The sequence below is a fragment of the Stegostoma tigrinum genome, chromosome 24 (assembly GCF_030684315.1).
Source record: "Stegostoma tigrinum isolate sSteTig4 chromosome 24, sSteTig4.hap1, whole genome shotgun sequence".
Taxonomy (NCBI): Eukaryota; Metazoa; Chordata; class Chondrichthyes; order Orectolobiformes; family Stegostomatidae; genus Stegostoma; species Stegostoma tigrinum.
In genome coordinates this window covers 37,252,250-37,275,269 of record NC_081377.1, presented here as the reverse complement: position 1 = coordinate 37,275,269, position 23,020 = coordinate 37,252,250, and the positions used below count along the sequence as shown (strand labels likewise).

The 23,020-nt window shown below is 40.2% G+C and overlaps 2 protein-coding genes across 3 annotated transcripts in view; one reads left to right on the top strand and one right to left on the bottom strand.

Annotated features, from left to right (window-relative positions):
- Nucleotides 1-6,072, bottom strand: part of LOC125464922 (serine/threonine-protein kinase Sgk1) — a 25,500-nt gene extending 19,428 nt beyond the window's left edge. The window contains 10 exon segments of the mRNA XM_059654432.1: nucleotides 682-906; nucleotides 1,899-1,945; nucleotides 1,947-2,012; nucleotides 3,039-3,169; nucleotides 3,637-3,724; nucleotides 3,880-3,937; nucleotides 4,280-4,320; nucleotides 4,407-4,482; nucleotides 5,222-5,297; nucleotides 5,845-6,072. Coding sequence (XP_059510415.1) covers nucleotides 682-906; nucleotides 1,899-1,945; nucleotides 1,947-2,012; nucleotides 3,039-3,169; nucleotides 3,637-3,724; nucleotides 3,880-3,937; nucleotides 4,280-4,320; nucleotides 4,407-4,482; nucleotides 5,222-5,297; nucleotides 5,845-5,914 — 878 coding nt within the window. The 5' untranslated portion in view covers nucleotides 5,915-6,072.
- Nucleotides 1-23,020, top strand: part of si:ch211-15d5.11 (nuclear receptor coactivator 7) — a 342,600-nt gene that overhangs the window by 75,645 nt on the left and 243,935 nt on the right. The window lies entirely within an intron of this gene.

The following is a 23,020-nucleotide window of genomic DNA, read 5'->3' as shown; positions in this document are numbered from 1 at the left end:
GGGAGAGAGAGAGAGAGACAGGGAGAGAGAGAGAGAGACAGGGAGAGAGAGAGAGAGACAGGGAGAGAGAGAGAGAGACAGGGAGAGAGAGAGAGAGACAGGGAGAGAGAGAGACAGGGAGAGAGAGAGACAGGGAGAGAGAGAGACAGGGAGAGAGAGAGAGAGAGAGAGACAGGGAGAGAGAGAGAGAGAGAGAGACAGGGAGAGAGAGAGAGAGAGAGAGACAGGGAGAGAGAGAGAGAGAGAGAGAGACAGGGAGAGAGAGAGAGAGAGAGAGAGAGAGACAGGGAGAGAGAGAGAGAGACAGGGAGAGAAGAGGGGGAGGTGTGTTAGATTAGAGAAAACAAAGAATCGGATCAGCGATAACAGGAACTGCAGATGCTGGGTGAATCTGAGACAAGGTGTAGAAGCTGGATGAACACAGCAGTAATCTTAGGAGCAGGAAAGCTGATGTTTCAGGCCTAGAACCTTAAGGGTCAGATTTTTCTGATAAAAGGTCTAGGCCCAAAACATCAGCTTTCCTGCTCCCAAGATGCTGCTTGGCCTGCTGTGTTCATCCAGCTCCACACCTTGATGTCTGCAGAAGAATTGGGCTTCTTCTCTTGAAGCAGAGAAGAATGATCTTATTGAAATGTTCATAACTTCAAACACTTAATTGCAACATCAGTAACAAGGGGTTACACTTTCAAGAGTGTGTGCAAGAGAGAGTCAAAGGCACAGCCCATCTCAATGGGAAATTGCCTTTCTGTAATGTCACACTGTAGGAACAGGTTCTCACTTACTTCTGGGGTACCACAAAATGTGGAGGTTGTTCCATTTGGTTCTACTCCTTCTTTGCACAAGCCAAAATCTGTCAGCACTATGTGGCCCTGAGAGTCCAGGAGAATGTTTTCAGGTTTCAAGTCTCTGCATTAAAAAGAAGTTGGATGGTAATAACACAGGAGCAGTGAAATGAGGCAGGGATAAAGAAAGAAAAAGGCTAAGCCTTCAGACATTACAGACAAAAAATAAACTCAATTTAGTGAACATTTGAAAATATGGCCCATGACCCACAGAATAAGGATTGAACGTGCAAGACATTAAATAAAATTACAAATCAAAAGACCAGGGATAAAACCAAAATATTGGAGATCTAAATAATGTAATCAAGATTGAGAGAAACAGAGTTAATACTTTGAGCTTAGTGACTCTTCAGAACTGCTCTGAAGAGATATGAGACTCGGGTTCCTGTTTCTCCCCACAAATGCTGCCAGACATATTGAGTTTTTCAGTCAGTCACTTTCTGTAGTGAAAGAGGTCTCATTTCAGTCTTGAATGGGAAAGCTTATACAGACTAAAATTTTAGGAAGGTTTGTTTTCCTATCCACTCAAGCTTCAAGCAGGAACACAAAATTAAAATGTTGGGTAGAATCGTAATTTTATCACAACTTCCAAATAGAGGAAACCCACATGGTTTTACATTCCCTCAAATGATGGTCACCATTTACTGCTTAAAACTCAGACTGGGGGTAACATTGATTTGAACATCCAAAGTAACCTGGTTGTTGACAGACAGATTTTTGCTAAAATTGCTTTCTTTGATCTGTAATGGGGGAGAGATTTTGCGAAGCCAAGGAGATATCAGCTGAAGACTTTCAGCATCCAAATTCATCTGATGATGCACAACTTAGTTGAAAATGGAGCAGTTGGATTCTCAGATTTGAGTGTAATGTACTCTGATGTCACGTGACCTGTAAATAACTAACTTCAAACTTGTAAGCATTTTAGCATTAACTGCTCCTTGCAGCTGGTCAACCCACAGCTTCATCAAGGACATGCAATCACTCAAGTGCACAAGAAGGGACAGTAAAAATATTTAGCTTTCATTAGTGATAGACTGTTGCTAGTTAGTCACATACCTGTAAACAATATGCAGAGAGTGGAGGTAGCCTAGTGCACTGGCAATCCTCTGCAGCATAAAACCTTGCTCTGGGCTCTAGGTACACATGTTCCCTTTGAAGGTGATAGAACAACTGAAAAAAACACCATGCAAGAAGAAAGTTAACATTCCAAACATTTGATTAGCTACTTGCTTTAGGGGATCATGTATGTACACTGAATGGTAACAACCACGCCAATTGTTTAGGAAAACAAAATAAATAATTCCAATTCATTGGAAATGTTAAAGTGAGGTTAAGAATCTGAATAGGCAAGGTCATGTGTTCTCCTCCTCACTCCAGATACAGCATGCAAAAATAATACCTCTATCAATAGATGTGACAGTGATAAATTTAAATCCAATAACTTCAATTTATCCTATTTACTGCCCTAATTTCTGTCCAAGTAGTAATGTCACCAACAGTACTCAGCAGCCTTCTACATTTGATCACATGCAACAGGAAAACCAGCTGTCACAGACTTCTGAAATATATATTTTAGATTGGAGCTAGGACAGATTATCCCCAGAGGCAGATAAACAATGGGCCTGCCTACATCTGATGAAAATTTGCCCAGAAATATTGGGGACAAAGGGAATCTTCCTAACATACCATGCAATGTTCAGAGGAAAATTGACAGAATGCAAGTGAAGTGCTTCAGAAGGTAGCAGAAGGAGAAACATGGTTATAATAACTCCTGACTAAAGAGTTATTTTCAACAAGTTTGAGTTAATTTGAAAATCAAGTAGTCAGTTGAATAGGACCTAATTTTAAACTGTCTAGATCACATCAAAGTGTGATATCACAAGCAACTGGGATCCTTAAAACAAAGTAAAATCTGTGTCAGTGGGTTGTGTGTTTGCAGGGGGAACAAGTAACCTTAAAACCTGCCCACTGGAAATTCTCAAAATGCCAGCAGTCAGAAAGTAAGCATTTCAACCATGAGTCTGGCCAAAGTCAAAGTCAGTCTGTCAACAGACAGAACCTGGACCCCAACTCAAATGGCTTAGCAACATTACAGGCACAGCTAGTCTTCTAATTAAGTAGTGTTAGAAGAGTACAGTAGTAAGGTTTTTTAAAAAATGAGCATTAATGTGAAATACTTCTGAGAAATCTACTTACCTCCCCACCATTCACATAATCCAAGACAAAGTAGAGCTTGTCTGTAGTTTGAAAGGAATAGTGAAGCCCTACTAGGAAAGGGTGTTTCATATTTTTCAAAAGGACACTGCGTTCAGCCATGATTGTTTTTGCTGAGAAGGAAACAAACAAACATTTGGGTCAGGTATTGAAACAGTGTATAAACACCTTGACTTTATAGTCTAGGGCAAAAAACTTCATTGGTAGAACCAGTGAGTCAACTGACTTAAGACAGATCCAGAAATGTTTTGGCTCATTTCAGCAGGCCTATTTAACAATGCTTTCTGCTTGACCAAAGTTGGAGTACACCAACCCAAGGAGTTCAGCTCTTTCGGTCTCAGCCATTCCTTAAATGGCCACCAGGGGTCAGTAACAATAACTGTCTCCCTCTAGTGAAGGGGGACCCAAAAAATTGCTCTTTTGCAGCATGAGCATTGGAGAAGTGGCTGGGAAATCCAAGTTTCATCTTGACATTTTATGGTGCTCCGTCATGAATAGATAAACCTAGAAAGGGGAATTATTGTCCCAATCACCCCACCTTCCCTCTAATTTCTTCCTACATCATCCTTAATGTCAACACTTACCTCTTTCTTCTTCAGAATCATCTTCTTCTGCAAAACTTTTACTGCAAAATATTTCTCAGTTTCTTTGTGTTTGGCAAGTAGCACCTAGAAGGAATGACATTCTCAAATTACAGAATTCCAAAATACACATTTCCATTTTAAAGTAAGGCAGATTAAAGCATTAATTATACATTTATGACTAATTAGATTAACACTAAATGGCTTTTAAACTGTATTAAAGATCAAAATCATGCACTAACCTTTCCAAAGCTGCCTTTGCCAATTATTCTGAGGTAGTCAAAGTCTGAAGGCTTCACACTATATGTTCAAAGAAATTAAAGCAGGACAGAAATAATAAGAATGAGAACTTTGTCTTGGCAAAACCCCACAGTTAAGAGTCCTGACCTAGTCAATGGTGATCAGTTGTGGATCATAACTGCTACTCTATTATTCTACTGGGGTCCTTAATGTCTTTGGAGCCCTTAAAAATTTGAAATTTTAACTATCCAACCAATGGTAAAACATCTGACAATGCATTGGTGCAATCAACTTTGAACCCAGAAACTTCTGGGTTTTTTGGTTTACATGGAGTTGTCAACCAACCGAACCAAAGTCGAATAAACATTTCTAAACATTGAACACTATTTTCTATGATCTTACCTACATGTAGAAAGGTCAAATTCTTCTGAACCAAGGCTTGACTGCAGTGAAATAAAGTTCAAATTGTTAGGCTTGCTAATTGGACAGTAATAAACTAAAACAAAAATCAAACATAAGATATACTCACTCTGTTAGAATTACAGTAGGTGTCTGCTTCATCAGGTTGGTTTTGGTCAATTTGTAAGAAAACACGAACATCAGGGCTGCAAAATAATAGACTAAGTATTGTAATTTCAAGAGGAGAATAAAATTAGAAACAGATGACAACATCCTGATCATTCAAAATATATGTTACATTAAAAGAAAAAAGTGGCCTTTACTTCCGATTAATGACAGTGACAAATTCTATTTTTACATGCTTTTCAATTTAAAGTAATGGCCTAAGAGAGGCGCTGTCTCCCAGATCTAACGTTCAGCACGAACATCCGTTCCAAACTTGCTTCGTGCTATCACTGTTTGATTGGAGGGTTGTGCATTCAGCAGCATAACCTTTAAGAAAAAGGTGTTGACATGTCAAAGTTTCAAAAGCAATGCCGCGATCTGAAATGCAGCCAGTGAAGTAGACAGGGCAGCTGCTGTGCACAGCTAGCTTTCAAAAGTTTGATAATTACAAGGTTTTGTTTCTGAACCCTGATTAAGCAGCAGCTGTTAAATAGAAAACAGAGGGCCTCTCTTCCTCAAAATGTAGCTTTCTGGGATCGCTGATTAGCCGCATTCAAACGACACAACCTTGCATCACATATTGGTCTCAACCATATGAGACTAAAACAAAATGCAACTCGAGATTTACTCAAAACCAGAGTATTTTCTTTCAATAAGAACATCAGTGCCAGACTGGAAACATTAACTTCCTCAAATGGTACCAGACCCGAGTTCCTCCAGCACTAATTCGAGGATTTAGATTGGTAGTAAACTGAAGTTATAATAAATAAAAACACTTACTGCTGGCAAATCTGCGGGTTAGAAACCAATTTCTGTATGAAGTCATTCAAGCCCATTTTACGTTGCTTTATAAATGCTGGGGGGGGGGGGGAGAAATAAAATGCCATCAAAACGCAAATCCTTGCACATATTGGAAACCCACTAAGCTTAAAAGACCACCCTGACGAACTCGGAGGATGTTATCAGTTAGTCTTCACGATACACAGCCTAGCGTTTAGAGAAAAGAATGCTCGTTTACAATACATTGCACAAACGAATGCCAATTTATGATTCACCAGAAGAGGCTAGGAATTTGCATATCATTTAGATTACAGCAACATGTTTTATACTTAATGCGATTAAGTAACAATCGGAGTCCCCAAATTACAATGCATTTGTTTAGAAGTAACAATGAAAATGAGTTGACTAAAAGACTAGAGACATTTCCAACACTTGCTTCACCAGAGCCCCATTGATCAGAACAGAACACTTAACATTAAGTGATCTGCTCAGCCAGTCTGCGATGGACCCGTCACAGACAAATGCTGACAACAGCCAGTTCCTACTGAGAGGTTCGACTACCTTTTTGTTTAAATGCGGCAACTATTTAATATGCTACACACACAGGACTAAACGTAACGTACCAGTTAGAAATACGACGATGCCTCTCATTTTGGAATATGTGAAGTCACTTGCGGTTTCAGTCACAGCCATGTTATTATCGATCCACAGGGGCAGTCGGGCCGACTGCAATGGGATGGAATGTGAATGGGATGGTGTGTGCAATCAATCGCTTTCGAACTAAAGCCGGCCTCTCCTGCAGCCTGGGACCGGCGGACTGAACACCGGGCCTCGCCCGGAGCATCGCTTCTTATAGCCGCGCGGAGAGCGCCGCCTCCCTAAGACGTCACCACTGTAACTGCGGCAACCGTTTACTGTGACGTGTGAGAGGAGTGGCGTTGGGCTTGGGGGGAATAGAACCCCGGTCCAATGGACGCAAGCGATTGGTTGGTTGCGGACAGTTGCAAACCCCACTTTCGAATCGCTTCTCCCTTTGAAACAATAATCAAATAAGGCTGGAGAACGACGCAGAGAGATCCTCCCTCCTCTTTGGAGGCGTGTCTGAGTAATTATTTATTGCAAAAACAGGAACTGCTGGAAAAACTCAGCAGGTCTGTCAGCATCTGTGGAAGCTCTTAAGAAGTCATAGACTCAAAATGTTAACTTTGTCTCGCTAAGTTTCTCCGATAATTTCTGGGTTTTTTTGTTTCAGATCTCCACTGTAGTCAGTTCTTTGAATCTTTAGAATAAAACATTCTTGTCTGCAATCGAGAGGATTTAAATCGTGATACTAGTAAGCAACACGCGCTTCCGCAAACACATTTTGCACTCTAATTGGAGGTAGCCAAGAACTGCAGATGCTGGAGTCAGAGACCACAGTGTGGAGCTTGAGGAACACAGCAGGTCAGGCAGCATCAGAGGAAGAAGGGACCTGACCCGAAACGTCAACTTTCTTGCTCTTCTGATGCTGCCTGACCTGATGTGTTATTCCAGCTCTACACTGTTGTCTCTTGCTCTCAAATTGAAGGCTGCACATGTCAGGAAGCTGAAATTTCTGGGTCTGTTTGAGTGGAATCCTTAAAGACGAGTTCCATCGCTCAGACAACATGCATTTTATTTTCGGCAGTCAATTTTGGATTTACAACGGTGCCTGGCACAGCCTTTTGCAGAAACAAAAACAAAATTGCTGGAAAAGCTCATCTGTGAAGGGAAAAATCAGTTAACGTTTCGGGTCCGGTTGGCCTTCCTCATAACTTCCAGTTAAGGTCACCGAACCCGAAACGTTAACTCTTTTTTCCTTCACAGATGCTGCCGGATCTGCTGAGCTTTTCCAGCAACTTCGTTTTTATTCCTGATTTGCAGCATCCGCATGTTCTTTCGGTTATCACATTGCGAGGTGTTTGAGCAAGACGTGCGAGCTCTTCACACACTGAATTACACACGTGGATACAAGGAGCTGCGGTTTTGTGAACAGAGATCTTGGAAAGAATGGGCCACGTTCATCAATTCGTAAAGATTCGAGGCGGTTTATAATCATGGTAATACAGTCATTGAGAAAGCGCCAGACAAATCAGTTTGAAAGTAGCAAGCGGTTTGCATCAACAAAAAAACCGCGGGAAACAAAAAGACAAGATTACCGTGAAATCAAAATCGGGGCAAAAGGAGCAGTTGTATGCCGGTTTAAACAGCTTTCTCTCTCCCCCCCCCCCCCCCCCCCAGCTGTACTATTTTCATACATCGGAAAACTAAACAGATTAAACCTCAAAGAGATTAAGAGAGGAGGAATAGCCGGTTGGGCACCACACATAGACACAAAGTTCATTGGCGCATGTTCGAACAAGCAAATCTTAATGGAAATCAACAGAACGTTACAGCGCAGAAGGCCATTCGGCCTTCGAAAGAGCTATTCAAGCAACCGCTACTATTTTCTCATCATCCCGCCCCCCCCCCCCAACTGGGTGTCCAGTTACCCTTCTTCAAAATAGAAACGACTGGTCGCAGGGTGCTCTACCTACAATTGTAATCAGAGATAATGGGAACTGCAGATGCTGGAGAATCCAAGATAATAAAATGTGAGGCTGGATGAACACAGCAGGCCCAGCAGCATCTCAGGAGCACAAAAGCTGACGTTTCGGGCCTAGACCCTTGCGTTTTGGGTCGAGGCCCGAAACGTCAGCTTTTTGTGCTCCCAGGATGCTGCTGGGCCTGCTGTGTTCATCCAGCTTCACACTTTGTTTTGTTCTACCTATAATGCTGTGCACACACTTTGTTTTGTTGCCTGATTTACATATGTGTACAGCTCTCAGGAGGAGATCATTTTAAATTAACCAGTCTGAACGGGCAGGACACGGAGGGGAAGGCGGTGAATCATTGTCTGCTGCCGCTGAAATTTAAGAAAAATACGAAAAAATGTACAGGCGTGTCTTCAATATTTGCATTTCCCAACTTGAAAACTTGCGGGCAAAGTACGTTTATGCGCTGGCAGCAGTTTCCATTATCATCTCGAGGATGGAAATTTACTGAGAGGTTGAGTAATCCAAAAAAACGAAAAATACTCTGTGTTACTGAAGGTCAAACTGCAGTTCAGACATAGTGCAGTCGCCCGAGGATTTAATGTTCTTTATTGATGCGGATTGGATTAACCAGTTGCTGAACAGTTAAGTGCCAAAAGCCTCCACAATTATCACGATCAACGGAAAATCTGTACAACGCCGCTCATTTTTACCCAGAGATAGTAAGAACTTCCGATGCTGGAGTCAGAGATAACACCGCGTGGGGCTGGAGGAACACAGCGGGCCAGGCAGCATCTTACCCTGACCCGAAACGTCAGCTTTCCTGCTCCTTTGATGCTGCCCGACCTGCTGTGTTCCTTCAGCTACACGCTTGTGTTTACTTATTTTTACCCAAATACGTTCGTTACTAGGAATGTGTGCAATCGTCGAGGCCACATCCAATAATCGTAGAACCAACGCGCCATGAATTCGAGGCGAAATCTCTTGTTGGATATTTCAGCAATTACGAAATTACTGCGTTTCAAACGATGCGTGGTCGCCACGAAACCAGAGAATTCAAACTGCCAATTATAAAACCTCTGACTTTCCGGTAGCAGTCCTGAGTGCCCTCATTGTAAAGCAAAACGCATCTGTGCAATATTCAATGTAAAATGCAATTCTCACCAATGAATGAGGTTTTCCCATTTGCTGTTTTCATGCTTGTTTCTTCCATATCAAACCCTCTGCACTGCCCGTGTTACTTCCTGCGTGTTCACAGTATGTAAAAGCGCAAACTGACCAATGTGCTCAATGTATATGCCAGCAGCTCGCATGTGTTAGCCAAATAAAGTTGCCACGTTCGATTTGACATGCTGGAATACAGATCTTAGTATTTAGGGGAAAAAACAGTAGAGAAGCCAGTGATAGTAGAGAAGCCAGGCTGATTTTTATATTAATGTATTTGTGTGCTGGGATAAAAAGCAAAATACTGGATGCTGCGAAATTAAACAAAAAACAAATTCCCAGAAATTCAGCTCGTTTGGCAGCATCTCTGGACGGAGAAACAGTTAGTTAATGTTTTGAATCTGACATGACGTCTTCAGTGTTGCGTATACAGAGACTGAATGAAAACTTAGAAAATAAACAAAATCCGAGACAATGGGAAAGTAAAAATGAGTGAGACTAGTTGGTGTCTCTTTCAAAGAGCTGGAAGAAGCATAATGACTTGCTGTTGTACTATAAAGTTTTATGCTGGTTTACGGACTGTCCACGTGTCAATGTAAATTTCTGCTTTAGGCTGGAGACTCAGACTTCTCTGTTAATGTTCGCGGTTTATTAGATAAATCAGTGAACAGTGAATGTCAAACATAAGAAATAAGATCAGGAGTAAGCAATTTGGTCTCTTAAGCCTGACTCGCCATTCAAAAAAAATCGTGGCTGACTGATCTGCCCCAGGCCTCAACCCTGTCTTATTGCAGCTCATCATAGCCCTTAATTATTGAAAGTTCAAAAATCTATCTACCTTCTCTTTAAGTACTTTCGCTGACCTAGCGTCCACAGCTGCCTGGGAGAGGTAAAGAAATTCAGACATTCACTACCCTTTGGGAGAAGAAATTGCTTTGTATGTCAACTTTAAATAACTGCCCCTTATTTTGTAACAATGTTCCTTAGTTTGAGATATCATTACTATTAGAAACATCAGTCAACATCTATCCTGGCAAGCCCCCACAGAATCTTCTATGTTCCAGTAAGATCATCCTTCATTCTTCTAATCTCAAATGAATAAAGATCCAACCTGTTTAATCATTCTTGATGGCAACTTCATCCCAGTAATCAACCTGGTCTCCAGTCTCCAATAGCAGTATATCCTTTCTTAAGCACAGAGGCCAAAGCTGTATACTCCAAGTGAGGCCTCAACAACACAGAGTTGTAACAAGACTTCCTTAAAGGCAGTGAGTTTCATGTCCCCACCACCATCTGGGTGAAGTAATGTTTCCTTACCTGTCTTCTGAACCTTCAGTCCTTAACTTAATTCTATCTTAAAAATGCCTCTGTATGCTTTCCCATTCACCTCATGTCCCAGTCAGAACAGGGAATTGAACCCAGAGTTGCTGGAACTAACCTAATCCATACTGTCTGTCCAGCCAACTGAGCCATCTAACAGTTGTTAGAAGTACTTGTTAACATTGCCATCTTCTTGTGAGTATGTCTTGTGACTGACCTCTTCAGTCACTAAAAGGAAACAGAAAACTTGTAGTCTTTAAAATGAACAAGATCTAAAATAAAAACAATAAATTCTGACAAAGGTTACTGGACTTGAAACATCAACTCTGTGTTCTCTCTCCATAGATACTGCCAGACTTCTGAGTTTCTCCTGAAATTTTGGTTTTTATTTGTTTATAGTCTATAAAGTCAGCTCCAATCTGTGCTGTGACTTGTCCAGTATTACCATCAGCTCAGATCAGAACGTTAGCAGGAAAATGTGCCCACGTGGGTCTAAAATTTGAAAAATGCTTCGGTATGGTGTCCTCGTGCATTCTAGCTTTCTGCAATTCATGCAAGCACAGCAGGTAATAAAGAGGGCAGATAGGATTTAGGCACTTATTGCTAAAGGAAAGAAGGATAAAAATAGGGATGTGTTGTTGCAACTGTACGAGGCATTGCTGAGACCGCATCTGGAGTACTGTGTACAGTTTTGGTCCCTGCATTTGAAGAAGGATGTAACTGCATTGGAGACAGTTCAGATAAATTTCACTAGATGAGTCCTGGAGATGAAAGGTTTGTCTTATGAGGAGAGCTTGAGCAATTTAGGCCCATACTTGCTAGAGTTTAGAAGAATGAGAGGAGATTTAATTAAAGTACAATATGCAAAAGGGATTGACAAAGTAGATATCGAGTGGATGCTTTCCCTTGTGGGCAAATTTAGACTGAGAAGTTACAGCTTTAGGCTAAGGGGCGACATTTAAAATAGAGAGGAGGAGGAAGTACTTCTCTCAAAGAGTTGTGAATCTATGGAATTCAATACACCAACGTGCAGTGGAGGCTGGTATACTGAATAAATCCAAGAAGGAGAACAGACAGATTTTTATTCAGTAATGGATTAATGAGTTATGGGGAGTGGGCAGGAAAATGATGTTGAGGCCAAGATGCGATTGGCCACAAGCCTATTAAATGGTGGAGCAGGCTCGAGGGTCTGAAACTGCCTACTCCTTATGTCTACAAGTTCCTTCGTTAAACTTTGCTGAATCAAGGTCAGAGTTTCTTTTCTGCAGCTTGACCAGAGGTGAACCAAATGTTCACTTCAACAATAAACAGCAACTGTATCTTGTAACCTAAAAAGGACATGCACCTACATACCAGCAGCAGAATCCATTGTCCCTCAGTAGATACCGCTTTTGTCCTTGTAAAGCCCTGCATACAATGAGCCATAGAATGAGAAATTGGAATGCAGAATAAGGTCTTCAGTCTCATATTTCAAATGTCAGACATTCTAGAAGCAAAAAAATTATTTGAAAAATTCTACTGCATTTTCTTTTCTAATATTCGGATCTTGCGCTACTCTCTGTTCTCCAGTAAAATGACCAACACACACAAATAGTTATTAAAAGTGCAGTAATGGCAGTTATTTTCCCAAAGGGATGTTCCTTAATTAAACAAACAACTTCATAATTATTTGATTTCTTAAACGCTGTCATAACTATGTTTCAAACACCTTTTCCCTGACTTTTTTGCTTGCTGAACCTCATCTATGGTATTGTGTAGATGAATAGAGATGTAATAGCTTCTACAGTTTAGAGGCACTAGCTATTATTCAGCAACTTCTCAAACTAAAACTAATCCCACTTGCCTGCATTTGGCCCATATCGCTCTAAACCTTTCCGATTCATGTACCTGTCCAAATGGCTTTTAAATGTTATAACTGTACCTGCTTCTATCACTTCCTCTGGTGGTTCATTCGGAACTACCCTCTGCATGAAAAAGGTGCCCCTCAGGTCCCTTGTAAAATTTTTCTCCTCTCATCTCAAACCTATGCCCTCCAGTTTTAAACTCCTCCTCCCTATGGAAAAGACCTTTGCTATTCATGACCAAAAATCACACAACAACAGGTTATAATCCAATAGGTTTATATAACCTGGTTTGTGATTTTTGACCTTGTTGACCACAGTCCAACACTGACACCTCCATATCTTTGTTATTCACCTTATCCATTCCCCCCATGATTTTATAAACCTCTATAAAAAGGTCATCCCTCAACCTCCTACACTCCAATGAAAACGTCCCAGTCTATCCAGCCTCTCCTTATGACTCTAAGCATCCAGTCCTGGCAACACCCCTGTAAATCTTGTCTGAACCCTCTCCAATTTAATAATATCCTTCCTATTGCAGGGCAATCAGAACTGTATGTGATAATCCAATAGCAGCCCCAAAGTTTTGTAGAACTGCGACATGATGTCTCAACTCCTACACATAATGGTCTGAAAAATGAAAGCAAGCCTGCTAAATGTCTTCTTAACCACCCAGTCTACCTGAGATGCAACTTTCAAAAGAACCATGAACCTGAATCTCTAGGTCCTCTGTTCAACAACACTATCTACAGCCCTACCATTAATTGTACAATTACCCTTGTTTGTTTTACCTAAATGCAATACCTCACATTTATCCATGTTAAACTCCATCTGCCACTCCTCAGCACATTGCCCACATTGATCAGATCCCTTTGTAATCTTAGACAACCTTCTTCACTGTCAACTATATCACCAATTTTGGTGTCATCCGCAAACTTACTAACCATGCCTCAAATTCTCATCCAAATAGTTTAAACAAATGACAGACAAAAGTGGACCCAGCACTAATCCCTGCAGAACACCCCTGGTCAAGGGTCTCCAGTCTGAGAAACAACCCTCCACCACCACCCTCTGTTTGTGGGAAGTTTTGGAAGAAATTGCAGGGCCCCAGCAGAGCTATTTGTATCATCTACAGCCATTGGTGAGGGGCTGGAGAACTGGAGGGTAGCTAATATTGTACCTTTATTTAAGGAAAGGCTGTAAGGAGAAACCTGGGAACTATAGACCTGTAAGTCTGACATCAGTGGTAGGTAAGTTGATTATGTTCTGGTAAATTATCATTTTCAATGCCAATACGTCCATCATGAGACTTTGTGACCTGAACTGAATGCAGTAATTTATTTAGTCCTGACCAAAGCCCTGAACAATTAACGCGTTATTTCTGCCTTTTAATATTCCACGCATGACATAAAGGCCAACATTCCATTAGGCATTTTGATTATTTCCCTTACCTTGTGTCAGGATGTGGATATTGTTGCCAAAGCATATCTCTAGATGATGAGAAGGTGATGTGGGGCCTCATTCATGAATCACTGCTGTCTTCAAGTATATTTCAAGGTTTCATATTTTCATTTCCATTTCCATTTCAAAATTTGCAGTTTTGCTTTTTATTTCAAACACATTTGGATTTTGATCATTGAAAATAGTAAAAAATATAGCAGTGTACTTCTAGTTCAGCCAGCTCACTTGTGCAGTAACAAAATTTCAGTCGCCACATTGAGATTTCTATAGCACTTTGAGAAATCCAAAAAAAACCTTCAGCTTCTAATTCCATTTTTTAAATACATAACTATGCCACCAGAAACAAATAGCATTTACTCAGTAGAGAACTTACACCAGGTTGAGACACATTTCTTATTGAATACTTAGGGATTGTGCAGAATTTCTGTGAAACATCTAAATTATACTCTGTCTGAGCTGGGAGCATTTCCTTCAGAGATGCAGTAAGGAAGAGGTAAAAAATTTATTATCAGCATGGGGCATTTCTCCTTAAATCACCAACATGAGATCCCAAAAGATAGTTCTTGCATAGCCAATGGCAGTACTAAATTGTTTGGGTTCCCAGGACTGGAAATCAGGAACACAGTTAAAACACCAGTCCAACTGGAAATATTATACTTACTTTTAAAAAAAAGGGAAATGGGATTTGTTGGAAAGGTCAGCATTTATCAGCCACTTCTAATTTCTTTTGAGGTGATGGTGTCAAACTGCCTCCTTGAACACTGATCATCCATATGGTGAAATACTTTGGCAGTTCTGTTAGATGAAGAGTTTTACAATGTCAGGTAGGGAGTTCTAAAGTGAGTCTAAAGTTTGGATTGAGGGAGACTGGATAGCTCTTTCTCTGGGCCCTTGAAGTGGTAGTACCCTTACCTCTGGCAAGGAAATTTGGATTCAAGTCCCACCTGCTCCAGATATGTGTACTGACATCTCTGAACAGGTTGATTAGAAAAAAAAAGTTTGCATTGCTATTGATCATCAGTGGTTTCATTATTTGTTGGGTAGGACCTGAAGGATTAGCACATTTTGTGCTAACAGCTCTCAAATGATTAAATAAATGGCTTAGATTAGGAAAAAAATATCAAATCATCGATCGCAGGAGATTTTTCTGGTCACTCATGGCTCACAAAACAGCTGTCTTGGTTCTGAAATAATTCCAACTCCAGATACATGAAAAGGTGCTACATGAATGCATGCCCTTTATATGTTAGGATAAAAAAAACAAACAATATCATAAGAAACTTTTTTTTGCAGGCTTATGAACATCTTGACATTATTGTTCACATTGTCCAGGGACTAAGGAGGAAACAATTGGTCTAATTTGGAGGAAATTTATCTAATTTGAATGAAAACAACAGCAAAATGTCTCAAAACCAGACTAAACAAAAAAGGAGCTGCCGGAAGCAGGGACTGTCAGGTTGATAAGGAGATGCTGTTCAGACGATTCCATAATATACTGAACTCAGATGAACTGCTCCTTCTTTTATATGCATTTGGCAGTTGGTGGCTGGTTGCAAACTTTCTGTCCTACACATAGAGTCCCTCTTCCTGAAACTGAACATTATAGTGACAGAATTTAGAATTGGCCATTGCTGTTCACTATCTTTAGAACACATCATTAGTGCAATATGACCTTCTTTCACATTGGATTATTTCTCATAAAATGCTCCTGATTTTGCCAAAATTATTCTTGTTCTCCTTTACATTACACAAAACCTGGGTGATAAAATAAAGTCAGCAACATAGTAATTTCCAAGGCTGCTTATAGAGACTCACAGCTGTGTTCAGGAAAGCCGAGTGAAGTTTTAGAAGGCGTTTTTATGTTTTGAAGTTTTGTGCCTTAAAAGCATTCACATGTATGGAATTTGCCACTAGGCTTGTTGCTTTTTGCCAGTTTTGTTTTGGCACCCTACCCCTCTACAATGCTGTTGCAGGACCTTCAAATTCTCTTCATTCATTTGGTTTCCCTCCTCTGGGCCGACTGCTTCAAACGGAGCTTTACACATATTCATTCACGTCTTGCGGTCATCACTGACATTTATTGCCCATCATTATATCACTAAGTGGCTTGCTGGGTGATTTTAAAGTACCATTAAAAAAAATCACAATATAACATGTCCAGTCACATGAGTAAGGTCAGCAAATTTCTTTCCCTAAAAGAACTTTAATAAACCAGATAGTTTTTTTTATAACAAGACACAAGTTAGATGATCACCATTACTGAGACTAGATTTTTATTCCATCAACTGAATTTAAATTTCTCAGTTGTCATAGGGCTCTTGTGGCATAGTGGTGATGTCCCTACCTCTGAGCCAGAAGAAGCAGGTTCAAGCCCTGACTACTCGACAGGTATATAATAACTACCCTCTGCATGAAAAAGGTGCCCCTCAGGTCCCTTTAAAAATCTTTCTCCTCTCATCTTAAACCTACGCCCTCCAGTTCTGAACTCCCCTACCCCATGGAAAAGACCTTTGCTATTCATGGCCAAAAATCACACAACACCAGGTTATAATCCAATAGGTTTATATAACCTGGTTTGTGATTTTTGACCTTGTCGACCACAGTCCAACACCGACACCTCCATATCTTTGCTATTCACCTTATCCATTCCCTCCATGATTTTATAAACGTCTATAAAAAGGTCATCCCTAACCTCTTGAACTCCAATGAAAACGTCCCAGTATATCCAGCCTCTCCTTATGACTCAAAGCATCCAGTCCTGACAACATCCCTGTCAATCTTGTCTGAACCCGCTCCAATTTAATAATATCCTTCCTATTGCAGGGCAATCAGGACTGTATATAATAATCCAATAGCGGCCTCATCAAAGTTTTGTAGAACTGCAACATGATGTCTCAACTCCTACACATAATGGTCTGAGCAATGAAAGCAAGCCTGCTAAATGTCTTCTTAACCACCCAGTCTACATGAGACAGGACATGCTATATTGTCAACTTTGTTGAACAGTTTGAAAATATCTTTCCTAGATGTCATGATAGGATTTGAACTTATGTTTCCTGATCATTGGCTTATGATTTTGTCTTAGTGATCCAGTGGAATACCATATTCCCAACAGGGGTCATTATATGAATCCATTAGATCCCACACTGACATCTGGGTGACTCATTATCAAACAGAATACTATTCAAAATACAATAGGAGGCAAGGTAGGCAAATATCTCCACAAATATGAAACCGAATGATTTCTCTCTTCAGTATCAGTGACTCCAGTGAGTCATGAGAACTCTCTTATTTGACCTGTAATAGACTGGTGACCTTTCCTACTTGTAGAGGTGGTGTACAACCCTAAATCTATTTCTGACTGCAAAAAGTTATCAATTCAAGATGCATTTAAAGAATGAGAAATAATAATAATAATAAATTATAGAGCTCTTTGCACAACTTCAGACCTTCTCAAAGCAATTTAGAATGAAGTACTTTTGATGTGCAGTGACTATGATAAATTGAAAACATAGTTGCCAAGATGCATGCAATAAACTCAACCAAACATCAATGTGATAGTAACCTGATAAGGTGTTTTAGTGATATTAGTTGAGAGATAATATTAGCCAGGATGCTGGTGATAACCTTGCTGCTCTTTAAAATAACACATTGGAATCACTCAGATCCACTTGAGAAGGTAGACAGGCCTGATGTTTAAATGTCTCATCTGGAGATGCAGTACCTTTTTACCTAACAATGCAGGACTCCCTTCAGCACTTCACAGGGAGGAGTATTGGCCTGGATTCTAGAACTCCAAACCCCTGGAGAGGGACCTAAATTTCCCTACTCAGTTTAATGTGATATAACTGCTGCCACTGAGCCAAAGCTTCCAATATAAAACAATATATACACTGTAAAATATCATTTTAAAAAGTAGCGAATTTGAGCAGTCCAGTGAATTCAGTATTTAGCGTATGATTAAATATCATTTACAGTGTCATGTTTCATTTACTCATGACACAATACACATTGATTTTAGGAATACCAGAATTGGTAAACTTTAAACACAACAATAATTAAACATTATTCAATAACGTGTTGAATTGATGTTGAATAAAATAACATTGGAACTTGCCTGAATATTCGAAAATGAACAGAGCTGCACAGTTCAGAATAGTCAAAGGTTCTCAGCCAAAGTACTGGAGAATTGCCTCAGTTTACTGATTCAAAGGAAAGAACGGCAAGATACATTCAGACTTCCTGATCTTGAGCAGGGCCAAGTTCAGCAGCAATACAACAATTTATCTCTTATAGCAGAGATCATGGATTCTATTTCTGATTTATGAGCAGTTAGATGGTTTCAACCAAGATGATGGCAGATTGCAACAGGTGAGTGCTCTGTCCAGTTCTGGTCACTATATTACAAGAAAGATGCGATCAAACTTGAGAGATTTATATTGAACTTATCAGGAACGGAGAATTGGAACTCTGAGGAAGGTTTTGTGCTTTTTCATTGGAACACTGGAGGCTTAGGGGAAGGATAATTGAGGTGTGCAAAAGTATGACTGGCCTAGATAGAATGGATAGTGAAGACTTATTTCTGTTAGTAGAAAGGGTCAAGAATAGATTTGAGGCAATTGTTAAGATTAAAGGAGAGCTAGGAAGCAATTTTAATCACCTAGATTGTGTTGGGGCCTGGAATTCAATGTGTGATAAAGTAGTACAGGCAGAAGTTCCTCATTGCTTTGAAAGAGTACTTGGTATTCACTTGAGGTGCTGTAACCAACAGGGCTGCGGCCTCAGAGCTGGAAGGTGGAATATTCTGAATAGCTCATTCTGGCTGGCATATTCATAATGGGCTGAATGACTGTGCAATGATACTTTGTAAGTGATAATGGGAACTGCAGATGCTGGAGAATCCAAGATAACAAAGTGTGGAGCTGGATGAATACAGCAGGCCAAGCAGCATCTCAGAAGCACAAAAGCTGACGTTTCAGGCCTAGACCCTTCATCAGAGACCCTCTCTGATGAAGGGTCTAGGCCCGAAACGTCAGCTTTTGTGCTCCTGAGATGCTGCTTGGCCTGCTGTGTTCATCCAGCTCCACACTTCATTATACATTGTTCGTAACTGGTTTCAATGTCTCATGTAGGGTCAAAAAGGCCCAATCGAACTATTCTTACTTGTTTTCCAGCTCTCCCTGCTGAAAGCCTGCCTGTGTGAATTAAAATGTGGTTGGAGCAATCATTGACCACAAAGTCCCAGAATAACACATCAGTTGATGCGTTTGTGAAATAAAATGGATGCCAGAGGGCCTAGTACACACCTCAGGAAGACTATATTGGCCCCACAGAGGGTACAGGAGAGATTCGCCAGATTGATACCAATGTTTTAAATTATGAGATGAGGTTACATAAATTCAGCTTGTATTCTGTTGAGTATGGGAAATTAAAGGGTGATTGAATTGAGGTGTTTAACATAATTAAATTATTTAAAAGGGTACGTGGGGAAAGTATTTTCATCTGTGGAAGAATCTAGAATAGGGAGAACACAATGTTATAATTAAGCCATAAGGGTCTCGTTGACCTTTAATTTAGCTCAGCTGTTTTGATGGCTGGTGCGTGATGCTAACAGTGTGGGTCCAATACCCACAATCCTTACTGAAGAATTCTCCTTCTGAACTGCTTTCCTCACCTGACCAAGCACGGTGACCCTCAGGTTAAATCATCGCCACTTGTCTCTCTCTTATTACAGAGAATCCTACCATCCACTGGGATTATAAGGACTCTACGTTTTAAATATAAGTGGTTTACTGGTGGTGATTAATTAATGAAAATGATACCATGAGGATTGGGGAAAAAGTAATATTCAGTTCTATGTAAGAGTATTTCTAGATATATAAAAAAAGAAAGTTTAGCTTCAGATTCTACCTACCTTGGAGATGTCATAACATGTCCAAGCAGGTTGATTAAAGTAAATTATAATTAAGTCATTCAGTGATGATGTCTGAAAGTAGTTCTTTGGAAAAAGTAAAAAAGAATCCTCTCCCGAAAATTCTAGGGCTCAACTGAAAGTTTCAAAATTGATATTAATAAATTCTTATTTGTGTCAAGGAATAATAGAATCAAAAAAATTAATGAAGTTTAGGTACAGATCAGCCATAAATGGTGGAGTAAATTTGAGGGGCTGAATGGCCTCTGTACTCACATCATTGTTAAATTGTGAAGCTACCCCAGCATCAATATGTCCAGATAAACCATGACGAATAAAGCAAGAACTTGACTTCTTAATATGATTTATCTTCATAAATAGCCATATGATAAGTCTCACATTGTAAAAGAAAACATATCAAAATTTTTGTGATAATGATGACTTCTCTTATATAAATGTTTTTTTGTGAAAGAAGTGTCTCTTTAAGAAAGTCACACACTCTGAAATTTATATCAATTATTAATCTTGGCTAAATAGTAAACTATACCGAAACAGCAAATATTTAAACAAGAAAACATTAAAATTACTCTGCACAGAAGAGTTAAGAAACTTATAAATTTATATTATCAATTGATAGTTTAGCCCATTGGTTTTAAGATATCATATTTGCTCTTAATCTCAGTACAAAACCTCCAATTTAATTTCTGGAGTTGATCATTCTTGTTGAGGCTTTAAATCAGTTGTTAAAAGCAATGCACAAATTTATTCTCCCTTCCTTTCCAGTGCCTCATACAGTAGTATTTCGCTGTAAATGTGGCATTAAGCTTCTTGTGGCAGAGTGGTAGTCACCCTATCTCTGAGTCAAAGGCTGGAGTTCAAGTCCTGATACAATCTGTAGCTATAACATCCAAACAGGTTAGTTCAAAAAAGGTAGCATTAAGGCAGCACAGGGAAGGAAGCTATTTGGGGTAGAAAGTTTTGGAAGCAACATTCTGAGAATGCTGGGGAAAAAAAAAGATGTTGGGACAATATCTCAGGTCTTCCTGGTAGCTTTCTAACCCAAGTGCCTTCCATATATCATCAAACTACATAATGCCAAAGGTATACCCATGTGTCCTGCATTTCTGCATACATCTGAGAAGCAGATCAGGAAGGTCACGGGATTCCAAATCCGAGAAGAGCCATTCGTACCTCAGATAGAATCAGTGATGGAGTTGCCCCTCAGTCAAGGCAAGTGCTTTGACATAGTAACGTAAATTACACTATTATTTAGAACCTCTATTATTTAGATCTCTCTGGACACAGGCTTCAAGCATGACAGTGCCAAGCATATTATTTTATGAAATGGGCCCTCAGTCATGAGAGGTTTGTAGTTGTGCTTGCTGACTCTGACAGGTGCCGCTGACCCCACACAGCTTGCCGACAGACTGCAGTGCAAAATTTAGTCATGTATTCTCCTTTTACGCCAAACTTGATAAGGAGGCAGATGCAAACTCTGGTATGTCCCACATTTCATACACGACTTTGACTCCACAATCATCAAGACTCTTGGAAAAGCAAATGGTTATGCTATTCCTTCAGTCAGTAGCAATCTGCCATTTTAATTGATATCTTTTCCATTTTCACATCCTAAAGTGACTTATGCACCACTTGTAACCTCTGGAGTGCCAGTCATTGTGTTGGCTTGTGCTTGAAGTAATGATGTCGAGTGCTGTAGCAAGGTTTGTTGATGAGAGCACCTGACAAGCTGGGTTAAGTCTCTAACAAAAAATAATGGCACAACATAAACATGTGCACCGCAAAGTGTGTGAGCATTTGCTACATTAACTGTGCAAGGCAAGTTTCAGAGTGCAACGTATTCCCTGGTTTCCACCTGCTGAAATATCTGAGGTTATGTCAGTAAATTACAGAAACTAGAAATGTCTTGAACTTTTCTAGGTTTTGCTCTCACCCTTTGTCAATCAGGCTTTCCAGCTTGCAGCGAGCATGTGCTGTCTTTGAAATGGATGAGAAATGTGTCCTTCTATGTCTATCCACCTATTTATGCTTCTGTCAATACAGTCCTTTTCTGTAAAGATAAAGATCAATATATTGTGAATAGACCATAGAACACAGAACAGTACAGGCCCTTCAGCCCACGATGTCATGCCGACCTATTATCCTACTAAGTGGCGGATGGAATTCAACCCAAAAAAGTGTGAAGTGATTCATTTTGGAAAGTTGAATTTGATTGCAGGATACAGGGTTAATGGCAGGATTCTTGGCAGTGTGGAGGAGCAGGGGGATCTTGGGGTCCATGTCCGTAGGTCCCTCAAAGTTGCTACCTAAGTTGATAGGGTTGTAAAGAAGGCGTATGGTATGTTGGCTTTCATTGGCAGGGGAATTGAGTTTAAAAACTGTGAGGTTATGCGGCAGCTCTATAAAACCCTGGTTAGACCACACTTGGAATATTGTGTTCAGTTCTGGTCGCTTCATTATGGGAAGGATGTGGAAGCTTTAGAGAGAGTGCAGAGGAGATTTTCCAGGATGCTGCCTGGACTGGAGGGCAGTTCTTATGAGGAAAGGTTGATGAAGCTGGGGCTTTTCTCTTTGGAGTGAAGATGGATGAGTGGTGACTTGATATAGATGTACTAGATGATGAGAAGCATAGATTGTGTGGATACCCAGAGACTTTTTCCTAGGGCAGAAATGACTATTATGAGGTGACATAATTTTAAGGCGATTGGAGAAAAGTATAGAGGAAATGTCAGAGATAGGTTCTTTACACAGAGTGTGGTAGGTGCGTGGAATGCGCTCCCAACGGTAGTAGTGGAGTCAGAGACATTAGAGACATTTAAGTCACTCTTGGATAGGCACATGGATGATGGTAAAATGTAGGGTATGCAGAGTAGTTTGAACTTAGAGTTGAGTATTGGTCAGCCTGACATCATGGGCCAAAGGGTCTGTACTGTGTTGTACAGTTCTATGTTTAAAAGCTATATTGATCATATCAAGCAGTCACTGTCCAGTAATCTAGAAACTTTGACTGAATTGGAGACCTTGGGTTTTAAATTTAAACTTCAATGACATTTGAATTCACTCTACTTCTCTAGTTATGCTTGTTTGGGTTTCTTATTCTCCATACATCACCCTCAATCACAATGTTAAGATTCTGTGCTCTTCTGGTGCATTCCACTGTGGGCTCAAACTGGAAGCCACAAGAAAAGGCAAACAGTTTGAGGATCTTAATGTGGATTCTTCCAATTATATATACATGTTGTAGTCTGGATCATGAACAATGATGGTGGAGACTGGCATGGCTGACCAGGAATCTTTTTGCGTGCCATTGGTGCAGTGGAAGGATTCACAGGTTGAGGCTCAACATGTTTAGCTCCATCACTAATGCCATTCTTTGACCATCAAGTCCTGAGGTTGGGACTCAAACCCAGAGGATTTAGCTCAGAGATGTTCCATAAATATGTATTTTGTTCTTTTTCTGTCTGCTCATACTTGCGCATTATGATAGTGTAATCTTGAGTGCACAGCAACACTCAAGTTGCAGTTTTATTGA